Source organism: Cyprinodon variegatus, unplaced genomic scaffold (assembly GCF_000732505.1).
Source record: "Cyprinodon variegatus isolate N-32 unplaced genomic scaffold, C_variegatus-1.0 Scaffold577, whole genome shotgun sequence".
Taxonomy (NCBI): Eukaryota; Metazoa; Chordata; class Actinopteri; order Cyprinodontiformes; family Cyprinodontidae; genus Cyprinodon; species Cyprinodon variegatus.
Window position 1 is genome coordinate 368,606 of NW_015151030.1, and position 16,466 is coordinate 385,071.

The window sequence follows — 16,466 nt, forward strand, 5'->3', positions numbered from 1 at the left end:
TCATGCGCTCTATGTTATCTTAGAACCGAGCCACAACTGAACCGCGCCGAGCCCTACTCATGAACTAGTACCATTTTAGTGTGGTTTGGTTGTGTCTGGCATGGTCCGGTTCAGTTGTGCCTGCCATTTACGCTCAACAGTTATCTCGGTTAGCGTGCTAGGACCAATTTCAGCACGGTTTCAAAAGGGTAGTGTATATGGGGCTATAGATGAGGCCTCAGATTGAAGTCATGACTCTGTCTGGGCTAGCCTGATAAACCAGACTAAATGTGAGATTAAATGTGTAATTTAGTCTGGCCCCAATGAATAAGACGTCGTAAGATTGTTGAAGAGAACAACCCATTGTCTTTCAAACCATGTCTGTGCCTATTGGCCAACGCTCTGACCAATGAGCGCGACTGACTGTGGCGAAGTAAGTAAACGCGACAGAAAGGTGGTGGGGAAAAGGAAAAAAAAAACCCGGTGGGAAAAAAGGCGAATACCTCCTTTTAAAAAATTGATGAGGCAAAAATGATTGTGGCCACTGGCGGGTGGGGCTAGTTTACTAGGCTATGTCTGGGCCACAAAATCTTTAAATTTCTTCCAGTCATACATACTTTATTGTAAAAACATACCTGTACTTTGATGCTTACTGGAATACCATTTGATAGTTCACCTAACAACAACAAAAACACTTCTCCCATCCTAATAAATGAATCCATCTAATATTGTAATTTAATAGGAAACAATCAATAAATAAACTGAATCTTTGTCATGTAAAAAGTGAAGCGATGATAGCAGAAAATTCACCTCAAATACAGAGTTAGGTGCTGTTCTGACCTAAATTGTTCTGTTGTTTATTTCCGCATCATCTATAATGGCCACCATCATACATGAGAGATTACCATGATTTCCTATAATAAAATAATTTCCTATAATAAACACTCACAGCAGCCTTTGAAGAGGAAAATTGACAAAAAAAGAGAAATGTCCAAAAAACTAGAACCTTTCGATGCTACTAAAGCAGAACAGCTGGTCAGTATTTTCCTTCCAAAGAGTCACTCAGACCTGTAAGCTGCTCGGTTAAACAAGCAGGGATTGTTTTTTTGACTCATTTGCTCTACAGCAGTCATGTTGGGAAGGCAGACGATGTCTGTAGCTGAGGACAAGCTTAATGTTGCGTTCGAGAAGGCTATGGGAAAAAAGCCATAACTTTCTAATATGTATAAAGCCAGATTTAATGTGCATGAAATGCTTACCATGCTCAGGTACAGCAGCATAAATTGTTTAATAGTGTTTAAATTATTACCGTTAATATAGATTTAAAGCTACGCCAGTTCTCTTTTGTATGTTCACAACTAGGGCCTTTGTCCACCTGCTCTGTGTTAATTCAGTGGCATAAATCAAACAGATGTCAGGCTGGCATGGCTTTATTCAAGTGCTGCATTTTTAGGCTTATTGTGATCAAAAACGGACATCCTGTGTGGGTGTGGCCTACTTAAGCTGAAATTTACTTTGTGTTCCTGCATTACAATGTTCTTAAAGCTGTTAAATTTGATATCCTATTAGATAATTTACCTTTCATTTATATAATGCTTTTTATATAATTGGTCTTTAAAAGGTTTTCATACATGTATGATTTTTTTTAGGTGTGTATTGTACAGTTGCAATACTGTTTCAAACTGCCATAGATGGCTTGTTAAATTTGATTAATATATATATATATAAAACTTTATTTATTTAATTAATCTCTAAGAACACCATACACAAGGGATAGTCGGCTTGTTTTATAAAGCTCGGGTCATTGTTAATGCGAGGCTGCTTTAATCCGGTGAACTGATGAAATGTTAACATACCATGAATGTGCAAAATAGCACAGGGAAGATCGAATCTTTACATATGCGAACCTGTCTAATAGCATAATGGAGGATCTTCTGACTCCCTTGAGCTTATCGGGCCTCATACAACAGTATTTTCATATTGTTATTTTAAATTTTCGGTCACTTTTTCAACTACCATGGGTTTTTACGAACGCTCCACTTCAGATTCAACAAAGGTTCTTAACTTCAGTGAAAGATTGTAAATAATCTATCTATTCCTGATGCAGTCCAGCTGTGGGTAACTGAGCGCACATTCCAGAGAATTGCAAATCTAAAATAATTCAATGTAAGGTTATGTCAGCTCTTGTTAGACTGTCTTCGTTCATAGAAATGTAATTGAAGATGTAGAGACTTTACCAGTTTGAAGATCGCGGTTTTTCATCTGTGACAAAAATGTAATTTATAATTGCAGAGTTGCATAATATATAACGATGTAGCCTAATAAAATGGACAATTGCTTGTAGGTAACACCGAATGTTGTAATTTAGTGAAAACTAGGTTTGGATAACAGCTGTCACCTACGTTAAGTCTGAAGCATCATAAAATTAGCTCATACCTGAGAAAAGATTAGAAATCGGATAAAAATGCATTATTTTCTCATAAATCACTAGTACGAACAATTTAATTAATTTGTAATTTAATTTAATTTGTTCCAACCAAAATAAAATGTTTTCTATTATGTTATACAAATCGAGTTGCCCTACTGCAGTGGCAGGGTGCCGCCATTTTTACAATCCATGCTGGAAGTGCCCAACGGAAGCAGAGTCATTCTGCTAAATTTTGATCTTTGTTTTGAACTTATTTTATTTCAAAACTTCAGGCAATTAAAAGTTTTAACTGAAAATATTGTTTGAACAATGGTCTACTATTTTTGTGAAGCACAAAAAAAAAAAAAAATGGCACAGCCAACTTTTTGAAGGAAACTGAAGCCTGAGGTCACTGGATTCAACAAAGCTTCATTAAATTACTGTTGGGACAGACTTCCACTTCGACATTGACTTCCACCATGGATTGTAGAAATGGCGGCACCCTCCCCTGCTGTACGGCTCTCTTGCAAAAATCTTCTTACCTAAATATGTGCTTCACCGATTTCCTCAGTAGAAGAAAAACAGGAAGTATGCTCTGTAAAAACACATCACTTAGATTCTTGTTAATGCAAGACTAAATCTACAGCGGTTTTAAGGATAATTCTAAAAACAAAACCACATATTGTTGGATACTCCTGCATTGATCAATACTAGCTTATTAGGTAATGTTTCTCTTATGTATTTGGAGCTTTTCACGTTCTTTTTTATAGCTGTATGACTTCTTGAAAGTTGATGTTTCTCGTTCGTGCCTAGTCAAATTTCTCTTACAGCATGTTATAGAAAAGCAGAATTATACTCAGTTAGTGAGACACAGACACATTGGGTTGCTGTATGATTGGTGTGACTGAAAGAGGCTTATGAGGTGTTTTTATCCCCTTATTATTGCATCCATTGTCATCGCCTTTTGCTCATTCCTGCCTCTCTTTGTATGCAGCTTTCAAACCTTGTTTACCGACACATTTGGAATCAGACTCAATTAACTACCATTTCAAATCACGGCCCCGTTTGCTTTTCTTTAATTCAACAAATCCGTGGACCGCTGGTTTGAAAACCCTGACCTTAATTGATCTGTCTGCTTTGGGCACCGTTTCTCTCTCAGAGCAGTGTCATCTTTTGCGTTTGATCATAATGAGGGTTGTTGGCCTCCATGACAACCAAGGCCACTGACACAGCCTGGCAATGCTACAGGCTGCTTATTTACAATGTTGGAAGTAACATGACTTAGGAACATGCACTACAAGAGGGGGATTTAAATGGCTCTAAGTACTGTGAAAGTCAGGAAAGTGGAGTCACATTACCACAAAATGGTGCACAGCAATGGCTTTTTGAAAAGGTCATCTTAAAATGCAACAAATTCACATCACTGTATTTTGAAATTGATTCACTTTTAATCTGACTGGGAAAAAGGGGGGCTTCATTTTCTTTATCTTTATTTTTATGTTGTTGCCATTTTAACTTCAAGGGCAGGTTTTATTTCACATTTTTGTTTATACTGCAATATCTGTTCTAAATAGGTCCAATAATTGAGTATACAACCATGCTAATAGCTACACAGTTTTCTTTTCTTCTGCATATCATCATTTGTACTGTTTCTGATCTGCTCAGTATCTTTTTTCCATCTCACAGATGTTACATTTATTACAGTTTTTTCGCCTTCTGCTTTAGCAGTTTTTTTTTATTTCTACATGTTTGAGAATTTCTTTTCCTTTTAAATTAAAATATTCTCAGTGTTATCTTAGTATGCTAGTTTAGTTTTCCTTTCTTAGATGTGATTGTATTTCCTGCTATCCAGTTTAGGTTTAAATTTTTGTCTTCTAATACTATTTACTCTTGACTCTAGTCTTTCTTTTTCTACTTTTTTCCACTGTCACACCTGAATTTCCCTACTGTTGGAGAATAAAAGCATTTCTTTTCTATTATTTCTGTATGGGAGCTGTGAAATATCCCGTAGACCAGTCATTAAACAGCAGGATACTGCTACACATTAGCCATTACTCCATGAAGGTCGGCCCACAAAAATAAGTGTTAATCAACCTGCCAACCCATCTCATGGCTCCAAATGCAGGACACCTTAACACTAACTGAGACATTTCTAATTCTCTTATTGAAATTTATAAGCCAAGCCAGACTACATGACCTGAAATTATGTATAGCCTACTGAAGCATTTGAAAGCGGTGCGGTCTCTGCAGGTTAATTTCCTGTCACATTACTGCTTCACTCTCTGGTATCGCCAAACAGATATAGCAGATTGTATCTGTGGTCATGACTCCCCTGAAATAATTTGTTATATAGGTGGCCTGCTTCTTACTATACTATCTAACACACGCTGGCTATTCATTACAGGTCTTATCACCTAGAATATGGATGATCATGCTCTTAATTTTATGTCATGCAGTGTTCTTGGTTATAATAAGAATTTTCCTTCTCATATACTCAAACAAGTTTCAAGAACATTTTTAGCATTCTTTTTTTATTAATATTTATCCCCATCTGATGTATTTTGGTAACTTATGTTTTTTAGGTAATCTCAGTTATCTTTTGAGATTCCTCCATTTACTTTGGTTTTTATTGGGGGTGCACCGATAACTGGTTTATGGCTGATCACCAAATCACCATCTTTAAAAGCATGATGTTCCAGTCCTGGTTCTTACCAATACAGATTTCTTTTTATAACTGACATTGTCAGTTGTTATAATATCACTAGATATTACCATAAATTTTTTTTATCTTAACTTACAGAAAAAAAAAAAATAATTATTGCCTGTGAACCAATAAAAACTTCAGACATAACTGCCCTCAAATATTAATTAAAGTTGAATGCAGTGACAGTGGTTTTCAGAGCTTTATAGACGTAGATCACATCGGTGGAAAAGATTGGTTTCATATCTAAATATTGGTTGATCACCGATCTCCTAAAATTAAAAAGATTTAGGCCGATCAATCAGTTGGCTGATTAATTGGTGCAACCCTAGTTTTGATAATTTTTTCCAATTATTATATTTCATGGAGTTTTCTCATCATCCTTCATCTAGAGATTTGACCTGCTGACTAATATTCAATCTCGCTCTATCTCTTTTAGAGCTGAAGAATACAATTTTCTGCTTTCTGTAGAATTTAATTTGTAGGTTATATAGAGAATGTGAGTATTACTTTTAAGGGGGGGGGGGGTAAATATGACGTATTTTCTTATACAAGATCCAATTTAAAAAAACAACTATATCAAACTCAAATTAAAAACACTTTGATTAACTGCTAAATCATTCTAAACTGTATTGCAACTAGGAAGAAGCCTGGCACCTAGTTTACTGTCAGGAACATTTAAATATTTATCTTTTTTAAAATTGATGGAATGAAGGAGGCAAGATTTCACTCTTAAAAGAAACACTTGGCCCTGAGTACAATGTTCCCATTTTAGGTCATCTTGCAATGCATGCTAGCATTTAGCGTCATTAGCTTGTATAACTAAGACCAATGTCTGTTTATTTCCCATAGAGGTGCATATTATGTGCGGGAAAAACAAACAGATTTTTTGTTTTTAACCAGCTAATTATCGATCAGGGCTGAAGCAATCTGATTCTGATCAAGCTGAGTTCTCGGTGCATCTCCAGTTGTTCAAGATGAAGTTAAACATTAGCATCTAAGCACTCTGGCTATCAGTTTGTGGTTGAAGTAGTGCTGTAAGCTCAGCACTAATGGACTCTCATTTATCTTACACCACTAATGTCTTCTGTAGCTTTACTCAGCCTTCTGCATCTGTTAGCCTCTTACTGTTTTTATTCTATCAATATCATCAGTATTGTCACTGCATGGCGAGTTGCTGCTTCTTGGCTTCTTGGTCACCTCTATAAAATGAAAATACATTAAGAAGGGTGAGATCAAGTAAATCATACATTCCTATCTGTTATTCTGTCCTTTTGATTGCATTTTGATATCTTTGCTCTATATCTGTACTTACACATCTTCTGCATCCCTCTTCATGCTGGGAAATTGATTCCTCCTCCTTAGTTGCTCCGCCTGAGGTTGAAGCTGATGTATGACTTGACCTGACTTGTTTTTGATGTCCTAAAGGAAATGTCTTGCTCTCAGGAGCCCCCATGTTTGAGAGCCCCGCCACCAACTGTGCCTCTTTCCCATTTGGGGCCGATCCTGCAGAGTGCTGTTGCGTGTTACAGTTTTTTTTTCTCAGAAAACTGTTGCCTGCTGAGGCACTGAAGAACTGAAGGATGAAAGACTGATATAAAACAGGAAAAGTTTCAACTCTGGAAACCTTTAAACAAGACACTGCTCTGCACAATCAAAGCCAAAAGATGAAGATTTAGATTAAAACTCATAACATTGAATTACACGTCTGTCATTCAGTATATTTCACTTTATCGTCATACGTCATATGTCGTAGAAATCTTTTATGTTTGACAGCTTTTTCAAACCAAGCAGATGATTAAGGTTACTTATTGAAGCGTTATATATTTTTCTGAACTTTTTGCATTCTTACCACAGTTCTGAACATGGGGATGAAGTCATAGCCTTCAGGTTGATGTCAGTTGAATAAAAACTGCAAAAATTCAGCTTTAAAATTAAACACATAAACCAAAGATTTCAATCCCACTTCAGTTTTGAAGGTCTTATTCTGTTTACTTCTTTTACATTGCTGACTTTTTAAGAGAGTATTTTTTTTATTATTCAGAGAAAAATAACTGTGCACACACAACTTTGTGACTTGAGAGCTACAAAATAAAACATTTTAGACCTGCCTTGCTCTAGAGTCTGCTCTTCAGACTCTAGATTTAACTCTAACCCAAGGTTTGGATCCCCAGCCTAATAATTATTCTGTGAAAGTATGATACTAAACTTTTATATTTTTGAAAAAAACTATTAATGTTAGCAGGGTTTATGGGTAAGTTAAGGCCTGTTTATATTTTGAGTGGTCCTCTATCACGTAGTTACAGACCTTATCTCTGAGACTCTATTTGTTTTTATTTAATTGGCTCATAACCACCTGCTTTTCATTGATTTTGCATTCAGTGATAACATAGAAGTCTCTCAAATTGAATTCTGTATATAAAAATCTAGATTGGAAAAAAGCACTCATCTGTCTATATTGCATCTGTTAGTTTCATTTCAAAGTCATGTGTTATTATGCAAAGGAAAAATAGGCTTAGGATATTTTTCATTAATTGGTGTAAAATTTTATGCAATCAAAAATAGGCATAAATGTATCTTAATTAGGGCTGCAACTAACGATTATTTTGAAAATCGATGAATCGGCCGATTATTTTTTCGATTAATCGATGAATCGGACACAAAATATTTTTTTTATATTAACCTCTTTATTCCAAAATAAACATTTTAGACAGAACAAACAAGCACACAAGTACAGGTTGCTCATTAACTGTACTGGTGCTATATGAAAAATTAAATGTTTGTTTTAAAACTACGCAAACTTACATGAGAAATGTAGCTGTACATCCACAAAATATAGGGTACTTTGTTTCATAAAGCGCAAAAAGAGACAGGCATTTTTGTTTTTTAAAGCCCCTAAGGGGTTCAAACAATACGTCCCCCCATTTCAACAAATGAGTTTTTTTTAGACTAGTAGAGTTCTGCCTTTTAAGACAGGAAAGTATAGCAGTTAAAGTTGCTACTTGAGAAAATACTGAACCATAGAGATAAAAATAGCCCTGTGATTCAAATTATAAATTGTATTTGGAATAAAAATGAGAGAACTAGGGGTGCTAAAAAACACATCCTCCAAAGACAGATATTTACATGGGAATGTGGCATATAATTAATTGACATATTACTGATCTTGCTGGATTTTATTCTGCTTTACTTCCATAAATTGCAGGATCTTCTTTACTTTATCTTTGCCAGAAGATTTAAACTTTAAAAGCCTTGCCCTCATAATTTGCAAATTAATTTATTTATAAAGAAAATATAAACGCTGCTTAAGCTAATTCAAATGAAATTAAAAGTAAAATAAGTAGCCAACCTTATCACTGTCTGTAACCTACTAACAAGCTAAGGAAAGCATCAGATGAGCTACCTGAGAAACTAACTTACGTTTCCCCACTTTAAAATGAAACAAACATGGTTACTCATCCTGCTGATCAGCTATCTTCACTGCCATTGAAGGCTCCAACATGTTTTCTTTTCAGGTGCTGCGTCATAACAGTGGTGCTTCCGTGCCATGTTTATTTGTTTTTACAAAAGTTGCATGTTACGACTTTTTTCACTTTACAAAGCGCAGGCTATTTTAATTATTGTGATCAATTTGCGCCGTCAATCCCGGGGCATGCGCGCTTCATTTGCAGTCTGGACGCTGAGGGTAAACTCCTCACTAAAATCCTGCGGCTCGGACTGCAGCGCTGAGAGGGATTCTTGTGGGAGAGGGAGAAAGGCGTTGGGATGGGGGAGGCGCCCCACGGCAGCAGCTGCCGCTGGAGGACAAGAGTAGGAACGATACATGCTTTCACGTAAGAGTCTCCAAAAGCCGCCAGTGACATCGTAAAAAGTCGCCAGATTTGTCGCTAGTCGCTTTTTAAAAAAATAGTCGCTGGAGGGGTCTGAAAAGTCGCTGAGTTGGCAACACTGCAACTGCGGCGCTGACTCGCTCCGCCATATTTTTTTTTCTTCCCCGGGATGACGGCAGCGGCGGATGACGCATTAATCGCGCGACACAACTAATCGATGATTAAATTCGTTGCCAACGCTTTTAAAAGTCGATTTTTATCGATTTTATCGATTCGTTGTTGCAGCCCTAATCTTAATATTTTTTAAGGTAGATATTGAATATGTTTTTTATATACTGATTCAAACTTGAAAAGAATTTGATTGTGAATGAGGATTGATTTGTTAGATGATGGTAAATGCTTATGATTTAAATGAATAACTTACAAGAGATGTGTTTTTAGGTGATCAATTCTTTAAGTCTGATGTGACAATATCCCCATTTACACTACCCTTTTGAAACAGTGCCCAGAGCGGTCCAGGCACGGTAACCAAGGTAACTTTTGAGTGTAAATCGAAATGGACCATGCCAAACTTAACCGCATCATGCTTAATCTAGTAGTAGTTCAAAAATAAGGCACGGTTCAATTGTAGTTCTATTCTCTGAAAACAAAGAGCACATGAGCAGACAGCGGCATCTTCTTACAGTCAGCTTAGGCGGTACTGAACATCTGTAAGTTGCTTGCCAGCCGCCATAAAACAGCACAATAAGAACCGTAAACAGAAATCGAAATCCTCTCAACACAAACATTTTTATGAAATGGCTGCAAAAGAGCGTGGTGCGATAGGCTACCTTCTTCGTCTGACTCTCCGCAAACAACTCTCAATTTAAACCAAACATAACTCCCTGAATGTTACATGCACCGCCATTTTGATTTGCTTGATTCCATCCTTCAATCCTAGCAGTAGTACCATGGATCGTCAGTAGGAGGCGAGGAAACAGCTAGCGTAATGTGTAAATGGTTGTAATGAACCAAGCTGGGCACAGTTAACTGATCCAAGCTCGGTTGGAACTTGGCATTAATCGGTTCCAGAGGGGTAGAGTAAATGGAGCAAATGTTAATTTCACTCATTTGAAACTGAAACACATTTCTAATGAAACTGAATCACTGCTGAACACTTGAGACTTGATGTGAAATTTGCTTGCCATGAAACTTGACCTGAGATTTTGACATGGACTTGGAGGTTAGAGTTGACTTGGAACTGTGACTCACAAACTTAAAACTTGACTTGGACTTTGTGAAAGACTAACAACTGAACTAGGAATTGCCCCTTCAATTTTAAACCTGACTGAATTTACCTCCAAAGAACTCTGCATTGAAAAAGAATGGAGACTTGTCTCTAATTCTAGGTCCAAAAGACTTGACTTACATTCAGTGAAAACGAATGTCTGGTTTACATTTGTGCTTTCTGATAACATTGGTTTTTCCAGCCACTGTTTGGCTGCGTCACAGCAGTGTAGGAGAAGTTATGTGAAAAGAAACTCTAAAATTTGTCACTGTGTATTAGAAAACAAGTGAAATTCTTTTGAAAGTTAAACGAGCTATAAAATGTTCCTGTGGTCTGACGGAGTCTGCTGGTTTTTGTTTCCTAACCCCTGTTTCCAATGCCACTTGGGGATGTTCCGGAATTGAGTTGTTTAAATCCGCCACGAAGGGGCAAGAACATCACTCACTCTATTTAAAAGTCAGCTTTGTAATTAAGGGCTGTGTGAACAGATCTTAAAAAGTTCATTGCGATTGATTACACAATGTTCCCTCGGGACTTGGCCTGCTTTGAGATCAGGCAGATTAGCTGCCATTCGGGCAGTATTCCTCAACAAAAACAGATCTCAGTAAAATTTCAGGCAACTTCAAACCGAATTCAGCGGGAATCGGAAGCCTCCAGAGACATATGCATTGATCAAGGATTTACTTTCACACACACTCCCCTTCTTTCACAGGCTGTGATTCAAGGTCTTTTTGGCTTAGCTTCTAATTCCTCCTCTGCTGTTTGAGGGTTCACACACACCCAGGGCCGCATTTCTAATGAAACTCCCAAGGCCAGCCAGCATCTCCATTCCCTGGCTTTTCTTATGTTGCACACAGGATTACCCTGCTTCAACAACAGCAGAATCAGGGATTTTTGCTCTATTGCAAAGGAGTTGCACAATTATGATAATGTGATGGATAGTTATTTCCTGACCTAATGCTTTCAGTCTGAAAAATCTCCTGCATCATTTCGTCGTCTTCATGCTGTGGGCCTTTAGCTTAAGTAGCGCTGGCACGTTAATGCTTCTGGCAGATTCTTTCTCGCCTCGCGACAGGAGCTCAGCTCATCCCTCATAACACAAGATTTCTCTCTTTTTAAATCTTCTTTTCTCTTCTCTTTGTTTATCAAAACATCACACCTCTTTCCTTTTTTCCAATCGCTAAATCTGTTTGAGTTACTTTAAATTTCTTTCATACTTCTTTCAAAACTCATCCATTATCCTCTCTGTTTACTGACAATATGTGTTTTCTTGTTCTCACACTCAATCCCCCCTAGTTTGCTTTGTGTTATGATTAAAAGTGGGCCGTCCTCATTCACAGCCTGACTAAATCCTCGTGTAAAGCAAGGGATCAGCCGACAGAGCACCAATTATAATCTGGCTAATAATGTCAAATGTAGACGTGGTAAAAAGGGTTCTAGATTCATCTGATCTCAGTCAGGATCGCAGTGGGATTATGAGATGCTCTGGTCATGTTGTTTTCAAATCCATGGAACATTAAAGCACATATAATATGGGTGTGAACATAAAAAAGAGATAATATCAGGCCACATTTCTTACTGAACACATGGGGAAGTGCCCACAGGCAAGACACTAGACCACAGCTTGCTCCTGTGAAGCGAATGTCTTAAACAGTTCATTTGTAGTCATGGTCTCTGTTCACCACAAGGATTTCTAAGAATTATACATAACTTTCTGGCCCTTTTATAGGCGTTATGATATTAAGTGTCCTAAAAAAATAAATAAATAAGATATCCAACCGCGGTTTCCTTCAGTTATAATACAGGATGCGTTTAACACTTTCAATCTCCACTGAAAGTGTTAAACTTTTTTTTACAGTGTTTAGAAAGAGTGTTTAGAGCTGTTTTGTCATACTACTGATTCTCAGTTGATTTTAGAACTACCCTAGACTTTCAAAGTTAAAATCTTATGCATACTTTGACCTAAACCAATTAATTTAAGGCTGGTTTCCAGCCTCATGTCCTCTGTGACCAGGTTACTCCCAGGTTTTCCTGGAGTGCTTCATTCATTTTCCTATCAACTCTAAGCAAACTAGCTGCCCAGGCTAGAGGAAAGTACCACCACAGCACCATGCTGCCACCACCAGTTGTTATTGTGAGGAAGGCGCTGCTATTTTTATTTAGTGTTTTCTTATATACAGCATTTTGTGTATATGTTGAATTTTCTTTTTTTTCATGTCTTTCTAGAGCATCTCCCACCTTACATGGATTGCAACAGACTGTAATTAGATTTCTTGCGATGTTCTTCCTTTGGTTCTCTTCTTTCTTTCCACACTCCTCAAATAGCAAACCTTTGTTAGGTTACGAACCGCTAGATCATCCTCTAAACCAATTTTGGGTATATTTGAGCAAAAGAGTCTGAAAACAAATGCTTATGAAAATCTTTAGATATAAAATATTAACAATAATAAATAAAATGTATAAGTTATAGGAGACCATACAGCTTTTGCTCTCTAATTTTATATTACATTGTTACTGTTCTTGTTCACTTATTGGTCACTAATATTAAACATTTTCCTATGTACTCTTTTATTTTCATTTCTTTTATTTCCTAATTATACAAATATAGACAGTTGTGTTGTTACTAGAGATGCATCGATCCAGTTTTTTTCGGCCAATCAGATATCAATACCTGGGCCGATACCAATCTGATTCAACTGTAGAGCAGATTAATTGTTTATCTTGCAATGTGAGTGAAGACTTTAACCTTGACATAAACATTTAAAAAAAGATGAACATTTGGCACAGATATAAGTAAGCTTAAAATTATTAATTAATGAATAATCAGCAAATAGAAAGAAGTAGCAGTTCCTTGTAAAGTGCAGTGGATTCTGATATCTGATTGGTACCATTATGTGTTTGATCATTCTTTTTGGCATCTGAAACGTGGAAATGTTTTGTTTATAGTTCAGGAATACATTCTAATTTTAAGGAAGTAAAACAGACTGAATAGAAAAAGAAAGCTTGTAGAGAATTTTTCATTCAGATAAATAAAGCTTTGATCAATCATCCTTTTAAATATGAAACTTTTACAATTTTACAGTTGATGCCCTCAATTGTTTCTCACTGCACATTTAGAAATGTATACACATTAGGCCACCCAATTCTCTATAATGTTCCTTTAGGTCTTGGATATGTTCTGTGACTAATAATCAAAGGATGTAAAACTATGGGTGCAAACATAAAAATATCTCCTAGTTCCCTCCATAGTGTGGCTGTTCTCACAATGACATTTTTATAATATTGAAAATGATATTCACCAGTGGTATATGCTAGATAAAGTAATAACTACAGCTTCTAAATATCTCCCTGTATAAACCGATTTAAATATAAATCTAGAGTTTTGCAAGCCAATATTTATATCCTTCCAAAGTAGATATTAGTTTCTACTTGCAATTAAATGTTAGAAGATGTTAGATCTTTTTTTAATTACTGTACCTCTACAGGAACCTTAACAGGGCCTTCTGCCATAAATAGTGTTTTAAGTCCGTCTGGTTCTGTTAAAAATTCGTCCATCTTTTAGTTTCTGTAACTTAGTCAAATCTTCTCCAATCACAGTAATACTGTGCTCCAAATGATGCTGCTTTCTCCATTTATAGCTTTTTATCAAAGGATGAGGAGGCAACAAAACTTTTGACAGCATTTCTGCATAACAGAAGGAGTAAATATGGCTTCCTAAAGACTCACGGCTGTTTTCTCACCATGTCTTTCCAGATTCTTTTGATACCTTTGTCAAATGGTGTTAATGTGAACTAGCTTGCAGGTGCTGCCTGTGGTAATGGGAATCTGTAACAGAATGTCGTTTCTATTATTATGTCGGACCCTATTTGGAAGCACTCTCCGCAGTGTAATTCAACAGGATTATCACGCTATGATTCCTTCCATTGTGCTGTGCTGAGGAGTTACACAAGGTAACACCTCCATCAGCAAACGGTGACCGTCTCTCTCTGATTTCCTCCCAACCTTCAGTCATGGTTGCCCATTGTTTTTTAACTTAACCCTGTTTTTTTCCGCTCATCTAATCCGTGGAAAGCATCACATTCCAAGTTCAAACATGACAAAATTGAGCTACAATTGCATCACAAATGGACGATCGGGACTTGAACTTAATAGTTCCATGCATCTTTGCACTAACCAGCATGAAACTGTCAACATTCAAAGAGCCAGCCCCGGGCTGGCTACGATGTGTTTTCCTTTTATAGCAGGGCTTTATACAGGATATTAAATGCTATCATCTGTTTGGGCTGAAAAGCAAGTATTGCTCAGGCATTATAGACTTTTTTTATTCCAATCTACCTCTCCCTTATTTCTGATCTTCATCATCTTGTCTACATTTCCAGTATGTCCTCTGAGTCGTCTGGAACACACTTGCGCTGGGCTTTGAGTCAAGTTCAGGACAAAATCATATTTATCTTACTGTTGGGTCCAGAGATCAGGCTATTCCCGTCCAATGATGTCTCTTCTCATATTGAATTGTGATGTAAACAGCGATGGCATGCCACAAATGGATTTTTAAAAATCTAATTTCATGAAAACAAACAGATCTTGAGGGGGTTTTTTTTAGCATCACATCTTTCTAGGCAGTGCCAATGTTTATCTAATAACCATGCATGTTATACTAGCAAGGACTTTCTCTTATAGCTTTGAAAGTTTTCATGCATTGGGAGTCACACATATAATTATCCAGCAGTCATCTGTAAGGAAATGAATAATTTACCACATGTCAACTGTATGTCTGCTTAGAGTCTTTGCTCGGTGCTATTTTTGAAGTCTCATTTTTCTGCATATAGTAGAAGTATTAATGCAATGTCAATATGTTCACAGGTCACATCAAACTCTACCAAATGAATAAGAAAAAACAACAGTTAAATGTGAAAAGGATAGAATCCCTAGAACATTTCTTAGACCAAGCAGTGGATCTTAATGATCTTACATGAGAGAAAATGTGAAAGCTCCTGCTATTCTGCAGAGGCAGAGCTGCAGCATTAGAGCCTCGTAAAAAGCTGCCATGTGGATAAAGATCACAAGGCAACCAGATGCCATCGAGTCTTCCTTACAAGTCGTGCAACAATTAGAGAGATGGTGGCTTTGACTGAACCTGTGCACTGCACTTCTCGCAGTCAACCGGGGATTTCAAGGACACTGGGGGGAAAAATGTTAGTGCTCTCTGAATAGCACATCACAAGCATCTTTGTAGAGGTGCATGCTACTAACGTAGCATTTAACGATTTCATCACACAGGCTTAAAGACACATACCATGTCAGGTTTCTGGCTTTTTGCAAGGGCTTTTTTCCCCCCCATGGGTCCTCACTTCACACAAAGTTGAGAATATTTGAGATTCGACAGCTTGTTAGGCCATTTATACTGTGAATGGAACTGGGAGAAAGGGAGATTGATCCGTGAATGTAGTGGTTGAATTTTTTTTTTTTTTTTTGGGTGTGTTAAAAAAAATTTTCCATCTAAATTCAGTTATAAAAATCTTCTAAATTATGCAATATTCTAAGCAACGCCACTCTAAATTGTACATCTGACTTTAAAAAGGAAAAAAATACAATCATCTAGATGGCTTCAAAAATGTTACCAATTTCAATTCAATGTCCTTTTAATTAGAGCTAACCAGTTATAAAGAGGGTGCATAATTGTACTGACCTTTAAATTAATACTCTGGTAAAATACTAACTTGTAGCCTTTTTTTACTTCTTTGTTTTCCGTTTTGCAGAATTGTACATTATGTCAATCAGATTAAAGATGAATCTTTTGTTAATTGATTACTTAAAACTGGCATTTTAACAGGGGTCTGTAAACTTTTTAAATGCACTGTTAGAAAAAGAAAGAAAATCATAACTAAAGAATAATAAGTGATTAAATAAAATAAGTAACTATTATCCTGGGATGAGCGTCTTTGTTAATTAAACACAATACCACAGTGTAATTTCCTTTATTCTGCGTTTGTGAGTGTTCTCAAATATTCGTCTTTGATTCGTTTCTCCTTCCCTCTTTGTCTCCAGTGGCTGTGCTCCTGAAGGATGACTACTTTGTAAGAGGTGCTGGACTGCCAGGGCGTTTTAAGGCTGAGAAGATGGAGTTTCACTGGGGCCAGAGTAATGGATCAGCAGGCTCAGAGCACAGCATAAATGGCAGAAGGTTCCCCGTAGAGGTAAAACGTCATGTTGCTACACACAGTTTGACAAATGTCCAAGGTTCGGTGCTGAAGGTCAGCACTGAATCGTTAGTGCAGTGTT

General features: G+C 36.9%; 1 protein-coding gene across 1 annotated transcript in view; it reads left to right on the forward strand.

The window, feature by feature from the left end:
- The window catches only part of ptprg (protein tyrosine phosphatase, receptor type G), a 190,810-nt gene that overhangs the window by 111,026 nt on the left and 63,318 nt on the right, over positions 1–16,466 (forward strand). Inside the window, exon 4 of the mRNA XM_015392190.1 lies at positions 16,233–16,381. Coding sequence (XP_015247676.1) covers positions 16,233–16,381 — 149 coding nt within the window. The remainder of the gene's footprint in view (positions 1–16,232; positions 16,382–16,466) is intronic.